At 37.2% G+C, this 22,705-nt stretch overlaps 1 protein-coding gene across 7 annotated transcripts in view; it reads right to left on the bottom strand.

Annotated features, from left to right (window-relative positions):
* The window catches only part of NUBPL (NUBP iron-sulfur cluster assembly factor, mitochondrial), a 331,583-nt gene that overhangs the window by 12,833 nt on the left and 296,045 nt on the right, over positions 1-22,705 (bottom strand). For all 7 annotated transcript variants that reach the window (XM_063651519.1, XM_063651518.1, XM_054448311.2 and 4 more), the window contains 2 exons: positions 22,590-22,675; positions 1,800-1,920 (listed from right to left, as the gene is read on the bottom strand). In XM_063651519.1, the coding sequence (XP_063507589.1) occupies positions 1,800-1,920; positions 22,590-22,675 (207 nt within the window). The remainder of the gene's footprint in view (positions 1-1,799; positions 1,921-22,589; positions 22,676-22,705) is intronic.

Genomic DNA, 22,705 nt, shown 5'->3' with positions numbered 1-22,705 from the left:
CCCAGGAGGTTCAACTGGCCAAGAGGCCAGAGCTGATAAAGCTTTTTCCCTGATTTCAGTTCCTCATTCCCAATTCCAACCTCTTCATAATGGAAGCCCTGCTCCACTTCATGGGAGACACCATGGGACCCATGAGTACATTAAAAGGAGGGGACGTGCCCTAACGAGGAACTCTAAATGATTTTTCCCCTAACACTGTCAGACATAGCAGTCTAGGGCACCATCCAATTTCTGTGATCAGCAGTCAGTGTTTCTGATACATTTTTAGGGTAATTGTACATCTGTGAGCCATTGGTTAAAATGTAACTTCCATACATACCATTGTTTCTCAATGAAATGTTTCAAATTCTAAATAACTGACTTAGGAAATTGTTCAGCTTATTTGTAAGTTAGGAAATTATAATGCTGTCAGTGTAATTCAATAATGCCATTATAATTACACATTTACTTTATTATATAAATGAATGTCAATCTGTTATTATGCAGATTTGGAAAATTGAACTTTCTGGGTTAAATGAAAAACAGTTGCAGAATATAATTAGTGGCTATAATTATAGCAATGTATCAAAATATATCATTAGTATTCACCTGGTATTGTAGTGGCTGCTATAGTGCAAATGCATAACAATAATATATTTAACATCAACTTTTAGAAACTTAATTATAACAGAGAATGTTTTGAAATTCCTTGATCTCTAGGGATCTTAATTTTTAACTACCTAAGTCTAATAATTCACTTTATGCCTTCCTTATTCAGCATCTAACATCTGCCTTTGGCAAGAACAGAAACTCATTCACAATTAGAATATCAAAACATGTTTTCTAAAAAGTCGGTTAAGTTGCCTGTGGATTTTTGGAACATCATGTTTTATCCAAAACCTGTGTTTTGCTTATTTAACATATGATTTTAGTTCTCCTCATAGCACTAATGAACTCTTCAGTTCAGTGCCATGAACAGTGTGTACAATGTAAATTTCAGGTGCCATATTTTACAGACATATCAAACACATTAAATATTACAGAAAACAGTAAATACTGCCATTCTAAAGCAGAAAGACTAACAAATACAGAATTAATCAGGAAGGCATTTTTACATATGCACTAAGAACGAACACTTCTAGAGGTTTTTACAACATACTGAACAGATATTTTAATGTACCTGTTTCTACTGACAGATGTACACCCAACTTAGCAAACACACTGATGACTATCATTTGAAATACGGCTTCAAATTACAGTACTTGGACTACAAAACTCTCTTCTCAAATTTAAGTTATAGACAGTTTTTATTTAAAATAGAAATTATTATCATAGTTGACAGAACAAACCTATTCAAAAAAGCCAAAGAAAGGTTAACACATAGAACTGTGCTATATTAATTTAAAATACAAAGCCAAAAGCAACTCATCATTTTCTGAGACACTCTTTTTTTTTTGAGACGGAGTCTCACTCTGTCACCCAGGCTGGAGCGCAGTGGCGCGATCTCGGCTCACTGCAAGCTCTGCCTCCAGGGTTCATGCCATTCTCCTGCCTCAGCCTCCCAAGCAGCTGGGACTACAGGTGCCTGCCACCACGCCTGGATAATTTTTTGTATTTTTAGTAGAGAGAGGGTTTCACCATGATAGCCAGGATGGTCTCGATCTCCTGACCTCGTGATCCGTCCGCCTCGACCTCCCAAAGTGCTGGGATCACAGGCGTGAGCCTCTGTGCCCGGCCTCTGAGACACTCTTAATCATCAAGCCTCATCCCCACTTTCTCTTCTGCCACTTTTTCTACAAAAGAACATCCCACAGTCTTACCTAGAACTTCAAGACCAAGGGTCTGTGCTAGTTTCCTTGCACCATCAGCACCAAAAATATGAGTTTTGTGTTTACATTTTGGACACCGGAAAACACTCATGTTTTGGATAAGGCCAAGGACCTAGAATAAAAACACACTGAAATCAAAATAAAATTAAACCAAATATTAATACATTACTTCAACAGATTTTTACAGAGTGCCTACTGAGTTCTAGTGGCACTCATCAATGTTACCACAATGATGAATAAACTATGGCCTCTGCTCTGAAGGAACTCATGAGCTAGTAAGAGAGCAAGACATATAGAATTACCTTTGATATCATAATAAATGCTAAAAAGAGATGAACAAACAGGAACCAAAAATTCTGTCTAGAAAGAAGAGGAATCTTTGAGTTTCCCATAGACAATTGTTTCTTCAGGTTGTGGGGTGATGAGGAGGTGAGGCCCACAGCAGGAATTCTAGACAGAAGGAAGACAACAAGCCAAGATAGCAAAATAAAACTGTGTGGCCTATTTGGGCTGCAACCCAGTGGGTGGTCAAGGCAGAAGACAGTTTGGGAAGGAAGGCTAGGACCACGTGGGAAGATGCTGAATACCATCCATGTATTTGAGGCATTCCCCTTCAGACAACAGGAAACCACTAAAGGTTTTCAAAGCTGAAAAGATGGTATCAGAGAGGTAGTTATACAATCAGATTTTTGTTTTAGAAATTTATCTTTGATGACAATTTGGAGAAAAATAAGAAGGAAGGAACAGAGCAAAATAAATACCTAAGAGGTAACTTTGGACGAAGTCTCACAGTAAATCTAAAATACACAAAGTGTTTGTTATATGCCAGGTGCTGAGATAAGTACTTTAAATGTACTATCTTATTTACTCCTCACAAGAACTTTATGAGATAGTTATTTTGTTTTTGTTTTGTTTGTTTTTGAGACAGAGTTTCGCTCTTGTTGCCCAGGCTGGAATGCAATGGTGTGATGTCAGCTCACCGCAACCTCCACCTCCTGGGTTCAAGTGATTCTCCTGCCTCAGCCTCCCGAGTAGCTGGGATTACAGGCGTGCACCACCACACCCGGCTAATTTTGTATTTTTAGTAGTGATGGGGTTTCTTCATGTTGGTCAGGCTGGCCTCGAACTCTCTCAACCTCAGGTGATCCACCCACTTCAGCCTCCCATAGTGCTGGGATTAGAGGAGAGAGCCACTGTGCCCAGCCAAGATGGTTATTTTATCATTCCCATTCTATAGTTGAGAAAACTGACAGTGCTAACAAAAGAGTAAAACTCAGCTCTTATCAGAATGTTATTGTTTGAAACAAAATTAAGTTTCATAGAAAAGGTCATTCTCTTTCTAAGTTTCCCTAGCTTCTGCTACAAAATAGATACAGCTAAACCTTGAGCAGGAGTTTGAACTGTGGGGGGTCCACTTACATGTGAATTTTTTTTTGAACCAACCACAGATAAAAAATATAGTATTTGCCCACCATAAAACCCAAGTACCAGAATGGCTGATGTCCTAGAAGCAACTGTGGGACTTGAGTATGCATGAATTTTGGAATATGCAGTGGTGGGGGGAGGGCGATTCTGGAACCAATCCCCCACATATATTGAGGGAAGATGATACTTAAGAAATGTTATTATTCAACAATACTGTTGAATAAATAGACAGGCTCTGCAAATATAATCCTTACTCATGTTCCTTTTAATCCCACTCTCTTATTGATGAGAAGCAGTAGCTCTCTTCTAGAATAAAAATGCAGAACACTACTTTCAGAGGCTTAGAGATTACAATGTCTATATCAGTTCTACCATAAGGTTATGATTGTAGATTATTAGAACATTTGCATTTTAAATGAAGAACAGTACTGATAGTCCACAATGAAACATATAGATAAGAAGGTGAAAAAAAATTATTCTTTCTGAAAAGAGAAACAGAAAAAACTAAAGTTGCCCCCAATAATTATATATGAAGACAAATAGTGAAAAGACATAAATCTATAGCAAAGCATTTTCCAAGCATCTAATATATGCCCTCTTGCTGATGCACACTGTCACAAAAAATAAATCACACTGTGTTTTGGGAATTCAGTACTATCTCCAGAAAGCTAGAGAGAAACATAGCTTAATATCACACAGCTTGTTTATTAACTATGCCTATATAATACACTCATTGCTTGGGCAGTTTTACTGCCATTTATGTTAAATGTGATATATCCCCTGACTGTATGGCTCTCAACTTAAACAAAAAATTATCACTCAAAAAGTGCGAAAAGGAAAAACACCTAAAGAAAGTGAAAATCTATGTGAGGGTATATTTCAATTCAGAGAGAACAGGAAAAACATTCTGACCTTGGAATCTCTTAGACTTCCTAAGACATAGAGGCATAGAACAAGTGTGTATTTGCAGTTTGTGTGATTTACATCTTCTTATCAAATCATTCTCTATGGACTGTATAAATATCTTAGACATGTTCTCTATAGACTACACAAATGTCACAAACCTAAAATATAAAACTATAACCAAACTCAATATTTAACGAGTTCTTAATACATGCCAGTAACTGGGCTAAACACAAGGAATAGCATACAGTGGTGAGCAAAACAGACTTGATCCTTACCCTTTGGAGCTTGTACTGTAATTGGAGCAAATTGACTGAACAAAGAATAGTGCAAAAATACACTCATAAAATGGAATGGCTTCTCTGGAAGCAAAGTATAGGGTATTATGAGAGTGTAGAACAGAGAGGACTTGATGTACTCTGGGAGTCAGAGAGGGCTTCCTTGAAGAAATATTTGATCTTAAAGCTACAGAGTGACCGGGCAAAAACAAGGAAAAGGGAAGAAAAACATTCAAAACAGAAGTAGGGAGCACATGTCTCCCTTCAAGGAACTGAAAGGCCAGTCTGAGGCCTCTGAGGTGTGGTGTGAGTGGAGTGAGATGAAGCTGGAAAGGTGGGGCTTGTAGGCTATATTAAGGTGTCTGAGTTATATAATGAGTGCCAAAAAGCCATTACAAAGTTTTAAGCAAGAGAGGCCACTATGCCTGTAGTTGTAGTTCACTCATTACTCAGGACTGCAGTGTGTTAAAAACAATACAAAATAATGGAAGAAGCTAAATGGACTTGTCTTTGTGTGTTTATTTTCTTAGACAAACACAAATCCTGGGCTGTGTTCTCCAAAACTGATCATGAGAGAGGTGTCAACTTTTAATGCTGTCTAAAATATGTCCATTTCTCTGCCTGGGCACAAGGTTAGGACTTTTCTTCCCTCAAATTAGGTAGGAACACATAACTTGTTTTGGCCAGTGAAACGTATGCAGAAGTGCCATGTGTCAAATCTAGGCCAAAGCTTTAAGTGTTAATTCCTCATTATTTTTCCCTCTGTCCTGATGACCAGCAAGCCTCCAGCTGGTGGCTGCTGTGTCAGTCTGGCTGCCAGAGTGTTGAACAATACAGAGAACGAAACAATACAGAGGAGTGTTGAAGCCAAACCACAATGGACACGGAGCATGAGACAAATAAACCTGTGTTGTTTTAAGCCACTGAAATTTGAGAGTTGATAACACACATAACCTAGCCCATCTTGGCTGATATAGAGGTGTAAAAAGAAAACATTAGGATTTCTATTTCTAGGTTACGATTTCCTTTCAATTTCAATTTTGTGTTTTATAAAGAAAATAACATATTAATGTAGTAATATATGTATACTACATATACAATATATAACTTATTAACAAATATATTTCATACATATATTAGGTTATATGTTCAAACATCATTTACTAATAAGGATGTATAACTGAAAGTCTGGAGGTAGACTGGACATGGTGGCTTATGCCTGTAATTCCAGCATTTTGGGAGGCTGAGGCAGGAAGAGCACTTGAGCCCAGAAGTTCAAGACCTACCTGGGCAACATAGCAAGACCCTGTTTCCATGACACACAGAAAAATTAGTCAGGTGTGGTATCACACACCTGTGGTCCTAGCCACTCAGGAAGCTGAAGTGGGAGAAGTGCTTGAGCCTGGGAGGTTGAGGCTGCAGTGAGCTCTGTGATTGTGCCACTGTACTCCATCCTGGGTGACAGAGCAAGGCCCCATTTCAGAAAGGAAAAAAAAAAGTTTGGAACTAAAGAACTCTTTATATGTTTGAAAGTCAGAGGTTTTGACAACTAAGCTTGGCTCTATTACTGATAATATGTAACTTCTTCTAGTTAAAGGATAAATGTTCTAATATTGCTTCCTAGACATCTTGAATAAATTAATTCCACTTAACTCTAGAATTCCCTCATCTTAAGAACGTCCCACACATATATCACTTTGCTTGATTTTACCAAAAAACTTGGTTGTAATAGAATAAAGAGCCCAGAACAGGCCAGACGTGGTGGCTTATGCCTGGAATTCCAGCTCTTTGGGAGGCCAAGGTGGGCGGATCATGAGGTCAGGAGATCGAGACCATCCTGGCTAACACAGTGAAACCCAATCTCTACTAAAAACACAAAAATTAGCCGGCTGTGGTGGTGGGTGCCTGTAGTCCCAGCTACTCGGGAGAGCTGAGGCAGGAGAATGGCGTGAACCTGGGAGGCGGAGCTTGCAGTGAGCCAAGATCGCGCCACTGCACTCCAGCCCAGGCGACAGAGCAAGACTCCGTCTCAAAAAAAAAAAAAAAAAAAAAAAAAAGCCCAGAACAGACCCATACATGAAAGTCACGAAGTTACAATGGAGACAACATAGTACTGCATGTTAACTGGATATCCATATATAAAATAATGAATCTTAACCTCCTACCTCACTCCATACACAACAATTAATTCCAGGGGGATTTTAGAGCTAAATATGACAGGTAAATAATAATGCTTTTAGAAAAAAATAGGCAATATACTAATGCTGCAGGCAGGCAGAGATTTTTCTAGCAGGACACAAAGAAGCACTAGACACAAATGAAATTATTTAAATTAAATTGGACTACATTAAAATTAAATTAATCAAGAGATATGATTAAAAGAGTGAAAGTGCAAGCTATAGAGTGGGAGATGGTATATACAATACACATACATGACAAAGGACTTTTACCCATAATGCATAAAGAACTCCTGCAAACCAATAAGGAAAAGTCAGATAATACAATAAAGAAATGGGCAAGAGATTTAACAGACATTCCACAAAAGACGATATTCAAAGTACATTTATACTTATGACTGTATTAGAAAAGAAATATCAGTATGACTAAAACAAAAAACTATATCAAATGTTTGTGAGAATGTGAAACAAGTAAGATTCATTGTTTCAGTTGAGTGGAAATGGATACAATCATTTTTAAAAACTGTTTGGCAGTATCTACATAAACTGATGTATGTTTATACTACAGCATAGCAATTCAACTTCCAGTTATGTACCAACAGAAACATGAATAAAACATTCACTAAAAGACATATACAACAATGTTCATAACAGCACTAGTCATAATAGTCAAAAATGGAAAACTACTCAGGTCCATCAACAATAAGATGGACAAACTGTGATATATTTAATGGAATGCTACAGAGCAATGACAAGAAAAAACGATAGCAACAATCAGCAGTATAAGTGAATCTCACAAACATAATTTTAAACAAAATAAACCAGACACACAAACGTATAACACTATATTATTCTGTTTGTAAAAATTTCACAAGCAAAACTAATCTATAGTGTTATAATTTGGGTTCCATTTTGGGGTAGTGACTAGAAGGTGGCATAGGCACGAGTTTTTAGGATGCTGGTAATGTTCTATTTCTTATTTTGAAATTTTATATTGTTTGACTGACATTTCCCCAATCCCTGCTCCCTAGCCCCTGGTAACCACGATTCTACTCTCTACCTCTATAATACAACTTTTTTTAGATCCCACATATAAGTGAGATTATGAAGTATTAGTCTTTCTGTACCTGGTTTATTCTACTTCATATAATGTCCTCCAGGTTCATCCATGTTGTTACAGGATTTCTTTCTTTTCTTTTCTTTTTTTTGAGACGGAGTCTCGCTCTGTCGCCCAGGCTGGAGTGCAGTGGCGCCATCTCGGCTCACTGCAAGCTCCGCCTCCCGGGTTCACGCCATTCTCCTGCCTCCGCCTCCCCAGTAGCTGGGACTACAGGCGCCCGCCATCACGTCCGGCTAATTTTTTTGTATTTTTAGTAGAGACGGGGTTTCACCGTGTTAGCCAGGATGGTCTCGATCTCCTGACCTCGTGATCCACCTGCCTTGGCCTCCCAAAGTGCTGGGATTACAGGTGTGAGACACCGCGTGCAGCCAATTTCTTTCTTTTTAAAGGCCAAATAGTATTCCATTGTCTGTGTCTATGTGTGTTTGTATACACATTTTTAAAATCCATTCATCTGTTGATTGATTCTATATCTTGGCTATTGTGAATAGTGCTGCAGTAAACATGTGAGTGCAGGTATCTCTTTGGTAGACTGATTTCAGTTCCTTTGGATATATTCCCAGCAGTGGGACTGTGGGATAATATGGTAGTTGTACAGTTAATTTTTTAAGGAAGCTCCATACGATTTTCCTTAATGGCTGTATTAATTTATATTTCCACCCAAAGTGTGCAAGGGTTCCCTTTTCTCCACATCCTCGCCAAAACTTTTCTTTTGCTATTCTAACAGGTATGAGGGGATAATAGCTATTCTAACAGGTATGAGGGGATAATAGCTATTCTAACAGGTATGAGGGGATATCTCATTGTGGTTTTGATTTGCATTTCCCTGATGATTAGTGATACTAGCATTTTTTCACATAGCTGTTGGCCATTTGTATGTCTTCTTTTGAGAAATGTCTACTCAGATCCTTCACCCATTTAAAAAATCAGGTTGTTTGTTTTCTTGCTATTGGGTTGAGTTCCTCATATATTTTGAATATTAACTCCTTATGCATGTTTTGCAAATATTTTCTCTCATTCTGTAAGTAGTCTCTTCACCCTGTTGATTGTTTTCTTGGCTGTTCAGAAGCTTTTTAGTTTGATGTAATCCCATTTGTCTGTTTTTGCTATTTTGTCTATCCAGAAAAATCATTGCCCAGACCAATGTCACAGAGCTTCTCCTCTAGGTTTTCTTCTAATAGTTTAATAGTTTCAGGTCTTACATATAAGTCTTTACTTCATTTTGGGTTGATTTTTATATATGGTGTGAAATAAGGGTCTAATTTCATTCTTCTGCATGTGGACATCCAGTTGTCCTAACACCATTTATTGAAGCAACTGTCCTTTCTCCATTGTGTGTTCTTGGCACCTCTGTCAAAAATCAATTGACTGTAAATATATGATTTCCAGGCTCTCTATTGTTCTGTTTCTGGGATACAAACAGTGGGTATGTTTGCTTTGTAAAAATTCATTGAGCTATAATTTGTGCCCTTTTATGTATGTGTGTCACAGCTTCAGTGCAAAGTTTGCTTTTTAAAAAGGTGGTCACGAGAAGAACGGTAATAAAGCAATAAGAACAAAAAGCAAAACAATGACATATTAGGTGTCTTGTGAACTTGCATATAAAAACCACCATCTGTTTTTAAACTGAAAATATTCTATAAAACCAAAAGCAGTAAAATTAAGATGAGTTCCTTGGGAGGAATAATCTCCTATTCTTCCTAATTAATACTTCAACAAAAGCCCTGAAATACAGTCTAACTCCATAGAAGCTCTAAAATGGTGGGGTTATAGACCCAATGCCCAATAGGGTAGCCATGAGTCACGTGTGGCTGGCTACTGAATACTTCAAATGTGGCTAGTCTGAATTAACATGTGTTATAAGGATAAAATACACCCTGAGTACTGAAGACTTAGTACAAGTAAAAAAAAAAATGTAAAATATCTGAATAATTTTTAAAGTTTGCAAGTTATTTATTTTTAACCTTTTCCATCAAAGTATATCAGGAACACACAAAAAAGTACTTAAGTTTATGGCAAAATGGAGTCACCAAAATGTATGCCCATGTTACCAAGACCCTGTTAATAAATAAAATGTTGCCAACACCCCAGAAGTTTCCCTATATATCCTCCAAACATGTTCCCAAAGGTATTCACTAACCTGCTAACACCATAAATTAATTTTGTGTTGTTCTGAATTTGATACTAATGGAATCATGCAATATATATTTTTGTGTCCAAGTGATTCATCCAGCTAAACTATGTACCTGTAATTTATTTTCATTGAGTCCTAAGATTTTATAAGGACTATACTACAAATATCCATTCTCCTGTTGGGTCATTTGGGTTGTTTCCAGATTTTGGCTACTGTAAATAATGCTTCTGTGAATGTTTTTGTACATGTCTCTCTCTCTCTTTTTTTTTTTTTTTTGCTGGGTATTAGGTTATATGTATTTAACTTAATACGTTAAAGAAGCAAAAGTTTCCAAATAAAGAATCTACAATGAACTCCAACAAATTTACAAGAAAAAAACAAACAACCCCATCAAAAAGTGGGCGAAGGACATGAACAGACACTTCTCAAAAGAAGACATTTATGCAGCCAAAAGACACATGAAAAAATGCTCACCATCACTGGCCATCAGAGAAATGCAAATCAAAACCACAATGAGATACCATCTCACACCAGTTAGAATGGCAATCATTAAAAAGTCAGGAAACAACAGGTGCTGGAGAGGATGTGGAGAAATAGGAACACTTTTACACTGTTGGTGGGACTGTAAACTAGTTCAACCCTTGTGGAAGTCAGTGTGGCGATTCCTCAGGGATCTAGAACTAGAAATTCCATTCGACCCAGCCATCCCATTACTGGGTATATACCCAAAGGACTATAAATCATGCTGCTATAAAGACACATGCACACGTATGTTTATTGCGGCATTATTCACAATAGCAAAGACTTGGAACCAACCCAAATGTCCAACAATGATAGACTGGATTAAGAAAATGTGGCACATATACACCATGGAATACTATTCAGCCATAAAAAATGATGAGTTCATGTCCTTTGTAGGGACATGGATGAAATTGGAAATCATCATTCTCAGTAAACTATCGCAAGAACAAAAAACCAAACACCGCATATTCTCACTCATAGGTGGGAATTGAACAATGAGAACACATGGACACAGGAAGGGGAACATCACACTTCGGGGACTGTTGTGGGGTGGGGGGAGGGGGGAGGGATAGCATTGGGAGATATACCTAATGCTAGATGACGAGTTGGTGGGTGCAGCGCACCAGCATGGCACATGTATACATATGTAACTTACCTGCACATTGCGCACATGTACCATAAAACCTAAAGTATAATAATAATAATAATAATAATAAAAGAAAAAAAAAAAACCTCAAAAGCACACACACACACACAAAAAATAAATAAAGTTCTATCAATTTATACTACCACCAGCAAAGTACGAGAATTCCAGCCATTCCACAGTCTGGATCTTTGGTACCATCAGTTTTTTTAAATTTTAGCAAATATGATGAGTGTGTAGTAGACTCTCACTATGCTGGCTTGTTCAACTGTCTACTTGTTTATACTGGGAACCAAATTACTTAGACTCTTCCTTACATGGTTCCTGGTTAAAGTTTGCCAAAAGCTAACTGGCGGGAGATCTGGAAGGTGGAAATGAAGGCTTAGGCATTACACATTATTGGTTTTCTTTGTTCAGAGATGGTGAAAGGAAGATTCGGAGGTGCAGCTGCATTCCAGTCTGTACTCATTCTTCTGGAGTCTGTGCCCAGCTATCTTTTCTACTATGGTTTTAATTTGCATTGCCATAATTATTAATAAAGTTGACTATATGTTTTACATTTTTTCGTCATTTGTATATCCTCTTCCATAAAGTGCCTGTTCAGGTCTCTTGCCTATTTTTTCAATTGATTATATGTCTTCTTCCCCTTACTGAATTGTAAGAATTCCTAGTGTTTTTCAAATACAATTCCTTTTTGGTTGATCCTCAATAATTTTTATGTGGTTTTCATATTGAAATGATAATATTTTGAATATACTGTGGTACATATATTATTAAAATTAACTTCATCTTTCTTACTATTTAAAATATGGCTACTAAAAACTTTAAAACTACATTTGTGGTTCGTATTTCCATGGTTTATATTTCCATTGGACAGTGCTGCTCTAGAAAATTAAAGCCTGACTGTAAAAGCTATTTTGGTAGTTCTCCTATGTAATCTTTTAAGGGTCTAAAGATGCACAAAAATATTTTATCAGGTTCTGTGATTTATAATGAATTTTTGTTTTTTTTGAAACAGGATCTCACTCTGCTGCTCAGTCTGGAATGCAGTGGTGTGATCATGGCTCACTGAAGCCTCAAACAAACTGCAACTCCCAGGCTCAGGCGATCTTCTTGCCTCAGCCTCCTAAGTAGCTAAGACTACAGATGCACGCCAGCACACTCAGCTGATTTTTTTATTTTTTGTAGAAACAAGGTCTTAGTATGTTGCCAAGGCTCTTTAACTCCTGGCTTCAAGAAATCCTCCCACCTCAGCCTCTGCACCTGGCCTATTACGAATATTTTAAAAAATTGAACATAAATAAAACACTTTAAAAATATACAAGACAGATAAACTACCAAGTTTCTGTGCTTTTAATTGAAATTACATCAGCCAAATGTGATAATCCTCTTTTATGGTTATCTCATTCTGTGCAGAGCTCATACAACAGTTATATATATAAAACTCTGTGTATGTCTCTCTCTGTATGCACATATAGAGATAGTTATATCTATATATAGATATACATACATTTTATATATTGTATCTTTGATTTATTAAAAAAGAGAAGACATCAGTCATTAATTAACATATGCAAACAGTGGCAAACAATTCTTTCAAAACATGGGGTTAGCTGGGGGACAATTTAAAAGAAAGCCTTGGGTATTAAAAAGCTTAGAAACCACTGCTCAAGTTCACTTAACAGCAATCCTCCATAATCAAGGAGGTTTTGAATGGGGGCAACTAATGCAGTAAGAACATTAGAATATCCATATTATAGTTTTGTTCATTAAAAATTCTTCTCTCTTAAATAGGAAAGAATTCAAGTCCATTATGATGTCTTCCCCGCCAAATAAGCCTTACATCTTGTGAATACTTCATATACTGTTAAGCTGTTTGTATTTATTGTAGAGCTATTGTGTATATTCTTTAATAGCAGAAACATTAGAAAACAGATGCTTTGCTATAGCTTAATTTACATAATACCAGTGAGATACAGCTGTAAGCATGCTCAATCATTTTTTAATGTCTCATCAAAGCATAAGGTCCTTTTTTCTTTTTACCTCAGCTACTTTTATTGAAAGAAAACAAATACTACATGCCTGGCTACCATCAGCCACCACAACCTTTTTGCGTGTGATTTTTGCAGTATTCCAATCCATCACTGGCTCAGAAGGGCACTTCTTTTCTTAACTTTTTAAAAATCGATTCTCTTGAAATATCAACATTGCTCTGAATATTGGATTTTTCTGTCTAAATCTATTGAATTAAGGAGGCCCAAAAGGCTCCAATTTTAATTTCTTTTTGGCATTTTAAACCTAGATACAGGTAAGTAACAAGCAAGATTTTTAAGCTACTATATAATCCAATTTATCCAGGTTACAATCAGGTTAAATGCTTGCTGGTTGGAACCGGTCACAAGCATTAAAAGCCATGATTTGAGAAAAAGTGAGGAGGAAAAATTCATTGTTAAATAATGAATGATAATAACTGAAATAGATTAGATTCATAACTGCTTTTCAGTTCTTTGTTAGACTCGAACCAGTTTTTGATATACTCCTTGAAGCATGTGCACGGATGTTATAATTTTTTAAAATGAGACAGGTGTCCTTGTTTTCTCTTTCAGAAATAGTCATTTGACATGGAAAGAACAATGAATGGGGAGGCCTGTGTCCATGCTCCTCTCAGGGACCAACTAAATAGTTGTGGGCCCATGAGGTGCAACTCAATTTCTCTATGCCCTAAATTCTTAATCCTGAAAATAAAGATTTATAATGATCTCTAATGTCTACCACTATATCAAAAACATTCAGAGCTACCCTTTACCGTACTGTGTGCTAAGGCTATGCTAAGTAATGTAAATATAATCATGCTTCACTGCCATAGTGACCAATGAGATGGGTATTATCATCCCTATATCATGGAAGGAAACTCTGAAGCTAAATTATTTGCTCAAGGTCACACAGTTAGTAAATGACAAAGCCAAAATTCAAACTATCTGAGTGACTGGTTTGTATAAGGAAGTCACCAAACAAGATGACAACCACATAGAGACTGTGGTGCATGGAATTAGGTGGCTTAAAATAATAATGAGTCCATAAAGTTGAGCAATATAGCTTAGTAATTAAGAGCACAATGATAGGGCAGGCCTGATTTGAGCCATCCTTACCACTCAGTGCTGCAGTCAAGTCTTAGGCTTCATTCCTTTCTCCTAGATCCTGGACATGGAACTCCCCTTCCTTCCCCTTATCGCCCACATGATACCTCCTTGACTGTCAACAGAACCTATGGCTCCTTAACTCCTCCCCATTTTCAATCCACCAGTTTCCTCTGGCTTCACTTGTCTACCTTAATAATCAGAACCCCAATAATAAGCAAATTTGATGAAGAACCCTCTTATACCCCAGAATCTGTCACCCTGTGATAGTCCATGATGCCCACAGTACTAACATTCAACTCTGGAGCATCCACAGAAACTGCAGTTAAGAATATGGGCTCTGGAAAGCCGACTTCTTGGATCAGAGCCCAGATGCCCCACTAAACAAATTGATATTCTTATGTAAGTTATTTAACTTCTCTCAACCACATTTCCTCATGTGCAAAATGGGGGAAATGATGTTCTGTATTTCACAGGGTTGTTGTGAGAGATGAGTTTAATGTATGTAAATCACATAGAACAGCATTCTAGTTCATAGCATACATAGACTTCTGAGAGAGCCTGGGGAAAGGCACAAATGAGCATATATCTCCAGTCTCTGAGAAATAATTATGGCTGAGATGCAGAATGCTATCCAGTCTTATAAAGGTAATAAAGATCGTCTAATTTTTCTAAGAAGACAATATAATCCTTAATCTTTACAAATAAATACTAAAAAGTTCCAGACTGGCCAGGCGCGGTGGCTCACGCCTATAATCCCAGCACTTTGGGAGGCCGAGGTGGGCAGATCACGAAGTCAGAAGATTGAGACCATCCTGGCTAACACGGTGAAACCCCGTCTCTACTAAAAATACAAAAATTAGCCAGGCGTGGTGGCAGGAGCCTGTAGTCCCAGCTATTTGGGAGGCTGAGGCAGGAGAATTGCTTGAACCCAGGAGGCGGAGGTTGCAGTGAGCCAAGATCACACCACTGCACTCCAGCCTGGCGACAGAGCAAGACTCTGTCTCAAAAAAAAAAAAAAAAAAGGTCCAGACCACAGTAGGATTGTCTCTGTTTTTTGTTTTTAGCAGAAAAATTAAACCACAGGAAAGGCAGAATTTCTATCTCTCTTTTATAAAATAAATAGTTGTAAGACTGAAATAGTTACACAATATTCAGAATTATTTATTAGGAAATAAATCAGTTCAGTGATCTACATTAGGATTTAATCTATATATTTGTTTCCAGGTCAAATGTGGTATAGACTGCTAGCTGCTCACCAAAATTCATGATCTCATCTTCCTCGGCACACAACTAATCGATATTTCTTGGGCTTCTTGAGAAATGTGACATGTGGTCACGTGACTGATTTTAGCTAGTAGAATGTGCGTAGAAGTATGTGTATCACATCTAGGTCTGGCCCATAAAAATCTCCAAGGTAGGTACATGCCTCTGTATTCTCTTTCCTTGTGGCTGGCTAGAATGAAGATGGCTTCTAATGTAATTTTAGAAGTCACAGTTGAAAATGACAGAGGCTCCAACAGTCTGAAAGACTGCATGGAAGAAGGCTACTCTACTCACCTGTTCATCTACTGTAATAGTACTGTTACATGAGCAAGAAAGAAACTTCCATTGTATTTGTATCATTATATATTTTGGGGTCTACTTGTAACAGCAATTAGCCTTCCTTAAATGAGGTAAATTTCAAATAATGCAGAATTTTAAACTCAAAATAATATAGCAACTTAATAAATCTATATGAAGATAATGTAGATGGCTCAATGAATATACTCAAAGAATAAAAAATCTCAAAGAACAGTAGTGTTTAAAATTCTAATTAATTTTTTTTTTTTTTTTTGAGACAAGCTCTCACTCTAACACTCAGGCTGGAGCGTACTGACATGATCACACTTTACTGCAGCCTAGACCTTCCAGGCTCAAGCGATCCTCCCACCTCAGCCTCTTGAGTAGCTTGGACTACAGTTGCATGCCACCACACTCAGCTAATTTTTTATTCTTTTGAAGAGACAGGGGCCTCAATATGTTGCCTAAGCCGGCCTTCAACTCCTAGCCTCAACCAGTACTCCTGCCTCGGCCTCACAAAGTGCTGGGATTACAGGCATGAACCACCATGCCAGCCCCAAATTCTTACTACCAAATAAAGGGATTAGTTAAAATACCCAGGTAAAATACATAAAAATCTGTAAATTTATCTGTTTCATAACATTCTAAAAAGTAATTATAAGAAAAAATTAATTATATAACATTATATAAACATTGAGTGCTTAGACTGCCAAAAACTGTACTTAAGCCATTTATATGCATTATCTTGTTTATTTCTCATCTTAACCTCCTGAGGAAAATATTACTATGATTCCCATATGATGACTGAGAAAACTAAGGCATAGAATAAATAACTCAGGTCATACAGTCACAAAGTGGCAGAGCTGGGATCTACAATTTAAACTCCTCAGCTCATGCTCTTCACTACTATGCAAAAATGCCTCTGCAAGTAGTTTCCTATCATCTAAAAAAATTATAAGAAAATTTGGAAAGCAATTTAATTTGAAACCACAAAAGAATATCAAAAATGTGGTTCTCTAAGTGGTAATAAAAATCTGTATATAAGAAATTTTTTAAAGAGTATTTCTCTTGTCAGTATCTTTACCAGTTTCTTCCTTGACAAACACTGTTAAGTCACAACTCTCATAGAGAAGAAGGGCAGAGATTTGTGACTGAGTACCTAACCTCTTATTTCTAGTTTGTTGTCTACCTGAGCTACAAAGCAGCTCCTGGTAGATTTATTAATGGCATCGTAACTCTCAAAATTCTTTTGATTTCTGCCTTTTTTGTTCTAACTCTCCTACCCAATACAATCGATTCCCAAGACTGTCAATTCTTCCTTCAAAATGTCAATTACATTCATTTCCCCTTCCATTTTCACTGGCATTATTCTAATTAAGCCCCTTACTGCCTATCACCTACACCATGTTTTTCCAACTTTTTAAACTGTCTTACTGATAAAAGAAATATTTTACATCTTGACTACATGGAAGAAGGCCACTCTGCTTATCTGTTCATCTACTACAATAGTACTGTTACATGAGGAAGAAACACACAATACACACATATAATATGTGTATTTATACTTGAGACCAAATCTTTATGAAATAAGACTGTCTTCTTAAGAGCAATTTACTCTGACATGGTTTAAGCATTTTTGGTTACATCTCTTACTGTATCAATTTCACGATCTGTTGGTGGGTCACAACCTGCAGCATGAATAACTTTGATCATTGCAAATGTTCCCTTACTTCCTCTATGTTTCCTGGCTCCTATTCTTTTTATTCATCTCTACCAGATTAAAACTTTGTAAAGCTCTATCCTAATGATGTCTACTTCCCATCCAGCATTCTTTATGAACTCCTCTTATAATCTTAAGAAGAAAGTACAAATTCCTTAGCCTACTTACTGTTTAGGGCTCTACCAAACCTGGCAATACACCAATGAATAACTATCTCAACTATAGACAAACTGAACAATCCTGAACACAACTTGTGTATTCCTGATTCTTTCAAAACTGAATTCTGTCCGTCCCTAGTCCCTAGATATGCCTATGAAAATCCTACTGCACTCATTCACTCAGTATATATTTAGTGAGAAACTACATCTTCCAGGCACAGCGAGAGAGACAGGTGGTCACAGAGCTTATAGTATGAGTATAGTATAGTATAGTATAGTATAGTATAGTATAGTATGCAAATATGAAAGTACTGACAAATGTGAAAACAGTTACAAAGGGAGTAATAGAGTGTAATTGGATCATAAAATTAAAAAAGCTCATAAAAGGGTTAGGGCAGGCTGGGCACGGTGGCTCACGTCTGTAATCCCAGCACTTTGGGAGACCGAGGCGGGTGGATTGCTTGAGGTCAGGAGTTTGAGACCAGCCTGGCCAACATGGTGAAACCCCATCTCTACTAAACTACAAAAATAAGCTGGGCGTGGTGGCGGGTGCCTGTAATCCCAGCTACTAGGGAGGCTGAGGCAGGAGAATTGCTTGAACCCAGGAGGCAGGGGTTGCAGTGAGCTGAGATCACACTCCAGCCTGGGTGACAGAGAGAGACTCTGTCTCAAAAAAAAAAAAAAAAGGGATTAGGGCACCCCTCCCTGAGAAAAGCCTTTTATTTAATCTAAGTACCAAAGTATAAAAAGGAGTTAACAGGTGAAAAGTGAGGTTAAAATGTTCTCCAGTAGGGAAAAAGCATGGTAAGGGTCCTGAGGAGAAAAATGGTGTGTGGAAACTTCAAAGAAGAGGAAGAAGACCAGTTTGGCTGTGGCACAGAGAAAGCAAGGCAGAGTAGCCCATGAGCTGGGGTAAAGGGAACAGCAGATGTGGATGGCATTACATCCCAGATCAAAGTATCCTGCCTGCTATATGCCAGGTAACTACGCATTTAAGAATGTTTAAAGCATGTTTTCTTGCTATCCAAAACTTGCATTCTTCTGTGAAGACTGACAGGTAAACCTGTAATGGAATAAGAACCAAATTAAATATATGTGTAGGTAGATCTGAGACAGGAGTATTAACTTTTCCTGGCATACTGGGAAAAGCTTTCTAGAGGAAATAATGTCTGAGCAGAGATGTTAAAAATGAATACATAAGTTCCCTAAATTGGCCGTGGCTTATCAGGCAAAGGACCAGGATGTGTAAAATTACAGGGGCATGAAAAAAATAATCATGGCTTTTCCATAAAGTCATCCCTGATAGCCTGGAAGAAAAAGTGTTTTCATGCATCTCAGAATTTGAGGACTTTGCATCAAAATAGAGTTAGTCTACAGGATGATAAAGTACTTGAAGAAAGAGGCTTCATCCTCTTTATTTTTTTCTAAACCACTAATGGAAGTTTATTACAACTTTGCTTATAGAAGACACTAAATATCAGTAAATATAGATTTGTGGAAAAATAAATTAATCACATTTGTTGAATTAAAAGTAACTAAGTGATCCCTTATGTGCCAAAGGAGTAAGAGAATAAATATACTTTAATTTACTTTTCAGTAGCAGGGAATGAGATTATCAAAGAAGGAAGGGGTATATAGTGAAATCCCTTTGACACCAGAAGTTCAAATGGTAGGAGAAGGGCTCCAAATCGGGGTGCCTGGGACTCCCACATACAAGAAGGCAAGAAAAATGAGTGAGAATGACACAACACATAAATTACTCATTATTAAAAATGTATAAGACTGAAAATTTTTATTTTGTTTAAAAAAATAGTCTACCTACAAATATTGAGATAATTAAGGATTTGGCATAGTTGCTATCATTTCAGGCAGAGAACAGAGAATTTAATAGCTTATCTCTTCTCCTACTTCCCCTATCTAAGCCTTGAGTTTTAAGAAATCATTTAAATTAACTTCAATATGTTCTTGCAGACATTACTAAACTCTATCCATACCGATGAATTCCAATGACATCATCGTTTCCATGGTAACTAATGCACCTCAAATGGGGGAAAAACAGAGAGCAGGACTAAAAACCAAGGGGAAGAAATGGAATAAAGTGGTATAAACAAAGCATAACATCTCTTTTTGTATTTATAAAACACTTACTAATTTCAAATGCTTTACTGTTACTTTGGCTGTGGGGCTCTTAAGGCCCAGAGGGATCTCCGAGGTCATCAAATCCACTTCCCACTCATAGCCCAGACCTTCTTTACAATGTAGCTAATCATGATTGCCCAATTGTTGACAGAGCTTATTGCTGGAAAGTTCTCACTCATTCACTTGCAAACATGACTGAATACCTATCTTGTTCTGCAGATTTAAGAGATGATTAAGACCTTCCATCTCTTTTAAAAAATGTTTGTAGTTTAGAAGGCAAATAATTTAAATGTACGGTGGAAAAAAAAAAAGAGAGCTGTAATAAAGATATAGGAAGATGTCCAAAAGGCCAGAGGAAAGAACTATAAATTTCAACTTGGAAGAATTACACAGTTCCAATGACTTTCATTTCTACTCCCACTAAGTCCCACAAACCCATGACAACATCCTGGACCTTGCCATGACCCAGAACTGCTCTAACTTGGCAAACTTATACTCTAACATCAACTTTCTGATCCCAAACAGCTCTTTCACCTTCTAACTGATCCCTGAAGTAGTCCTATGAGCCTTATGGAGTCCATCAGCCTTCATTTGGAATACTTCCTCATAATACTTGCTTGCTAATATCCTCAACGTTTATCCTTCAGTGGCATCCACCTAGCAATAGCCTAACCTGGACTTAGTGACCATCCCTTTTCCTCTCTGTTATGTTCCATAAGGATTATCTGTCCAACCCTCTGCCTTAGAATCTAGGAAAAAATCTGTCAGAACAGTATGAGATTAAGTACTCAGGTTTATAGGTATACAGGTTTACATAGGGACTGAGGAATAAGATATGCTGAATTTGGCAACTATGGTCATTAGACTCCTAACTAGCAAAGTCCATGTAGGACTTTCTCCATAGCCAGTCACCTCAAATGACAGTGTCAGTTGAGATGGTATTTTGATATACAAAATGATAATTTATAGGGGGTAAAATTTTAAAAAGGTCTTGCTCCTGCTCTGTTTAAAACTTTTTCCTCAAGGAATTCACGTTTTTGGGTGAGCTAAACACCCTCAACTCTCATCTTACAGAATGAGAAGTTAAGCATTCACTTATGTGCAAATAGAATGGCTATTATCCTGACTTTGGCGTGATCTTAACAGACAATTGGCACTGTTATCTAATTTCTGCCAGAAAGAAGGATTATAGATTACTTAAGTCAATGTCATAATTTTTGGTAGATAACCTTCTAACTTTTTGCTGATTTATATTTTAAAATTCCATATAACAAGTAACCTTATTTAGTTATCTGGGTAGGCATTACTTGTGTCTAGTTTGTCTTAGAGGGCATAATACAAAGTAACACTGCTCAAATTAGGTGCTTTAGAGAGAGTTTTCTGTGTGAGGCAGGCATTTGGTTATCATTGTTTTAAAAATTTTCCAACCTAAAGTTCACGACATAGAACACTGGCCCTAAAGTACTTGCTGATTATAATTATAAACCCGCTAGTGAAAAACCCTCGGACGACCTGGAAGGTAAGCATACAGGCACCTTCCTTATCAGCCTCCTCGATTTTCACGAGAACATGTCAATCCAACCCAGAGTTCCTCAGCTTGCCAATGCCCACAGCACTGTGCTAACTGGCAAGGGAGAAGAGGTACTTGAGGAAATTCACCTCAACCATTCTACTACACTATTTTATACTTTTCAGAAGCCCTCTGAGAGATAAACATTTATGAAAGCTTCCCTTCAAGTCCATTCATTCAAATACATTACTGGATCTTATCCTGTATCACGGTCTCACTGAAGAATCTGATAAAAGTTATAATTCATTCCATACCAAAACAAATACACGTAGGCATACAATTTAGGGCTGGGGGAGGTGAGAGAGAGAAAAATCATGAGACTCCTGAAGCTAATCTACAGACTGAAGTTTAAAAAGCTCTGATGTATATGCTGTAAAATCTGTCTTTGCATTAAGCAAGGCCACTAGCTAGCCAGCCACAGAGAAGCATCATGTTGGCACTGTATTGAAATGTTTGCTTTAAATTGTACTCCAGCACAATTCCACCTGCTTTTGTTGAGGCACACTAGAAGGAAGAACCCTGTATTTACTGTAAAGAAGGTGATGAGAGTGTGTTCACTACATACACAGGTTCTTCTTTCTAAGAACCTAGGGAAGATATTTCTTTCTGGTCTCAGCTCTGTCTCTTTTGAGCATCCAGTTTTGTTTTTGTTTTTTTAGCTTTGTAGAAATGCAGTTTTATAATGGTACTATTTTTCTTTTCCTTTGGCTGCTAGAAAAGTCATGGTACACCCCTAGCATGTATTTAAGCTTCTTAATAGCATGCAATTTGTTTACTGATTTCACTTCTGACCCCATCTAATTTTAATTATTTTGTCTATTTTTATCTTATTTTTAACTTTCATTCCACCAAATTAGGCAGAAAATCCTGAAGTGCCTCCTAGAAGAAGGTGAGCTATAAATGAGTTGAACTGTAGGAGGCAGAAGGAAAAAAGTAATCTTTTTTTTCATCTGTTTCCCCAAAAGTGATCTATTCAAGTCTATCTATCTAAATAATTTCCTAAAACACTCTTGTAATTTTTTTTGTCAGTGATAGCTGCAAGTATGAGAGAAGTAGTACTTCTATAGAAAACTCTTACCTAAAGGGTGTTTTACAATTCTTCTGGATTAATATCATGTATAGACATGTCTGTACCTGTAAGTGTGTTTTTAAAGTAACCATAATGATAAACTAGGACTTTCATAAAGACTTCTGCACAGGACTAAATTAAAACTTCAACTGTATTTTTCAATGATTTGCTTCTTCAGTTAGAAGAGTTTTATATTTTTCACAGTGAAGCTGTAAATGCTTACGGGCACGTGGACTCTGCGAAACATCTCAGCACCCTTGTGTGCATCCATCAGTGCAATGTCCTGGGGCGTGGAGACAATCACAGCACCTAGCCAAAGATAAACAAAATACTATTATC

Source organism: Pongo pygmaeus, chromosome 15 (genome assembly GCF_028885625.2).
Source record: "Pongo pygmaeus isolate AG05252 chromosome 15, NHGRI_mPonPyg2-v2.0_pri, whole genome shotgun sequence".
Lineage (NCBI taxonomy): Eukaryota > Metazoa > Chordata > Mammalia > Primates > Hominidae > Pongo > Pongo pygmaeus.
This window is presented reverse-complemented; position numbering and strand designations above follow the sequence as displayed.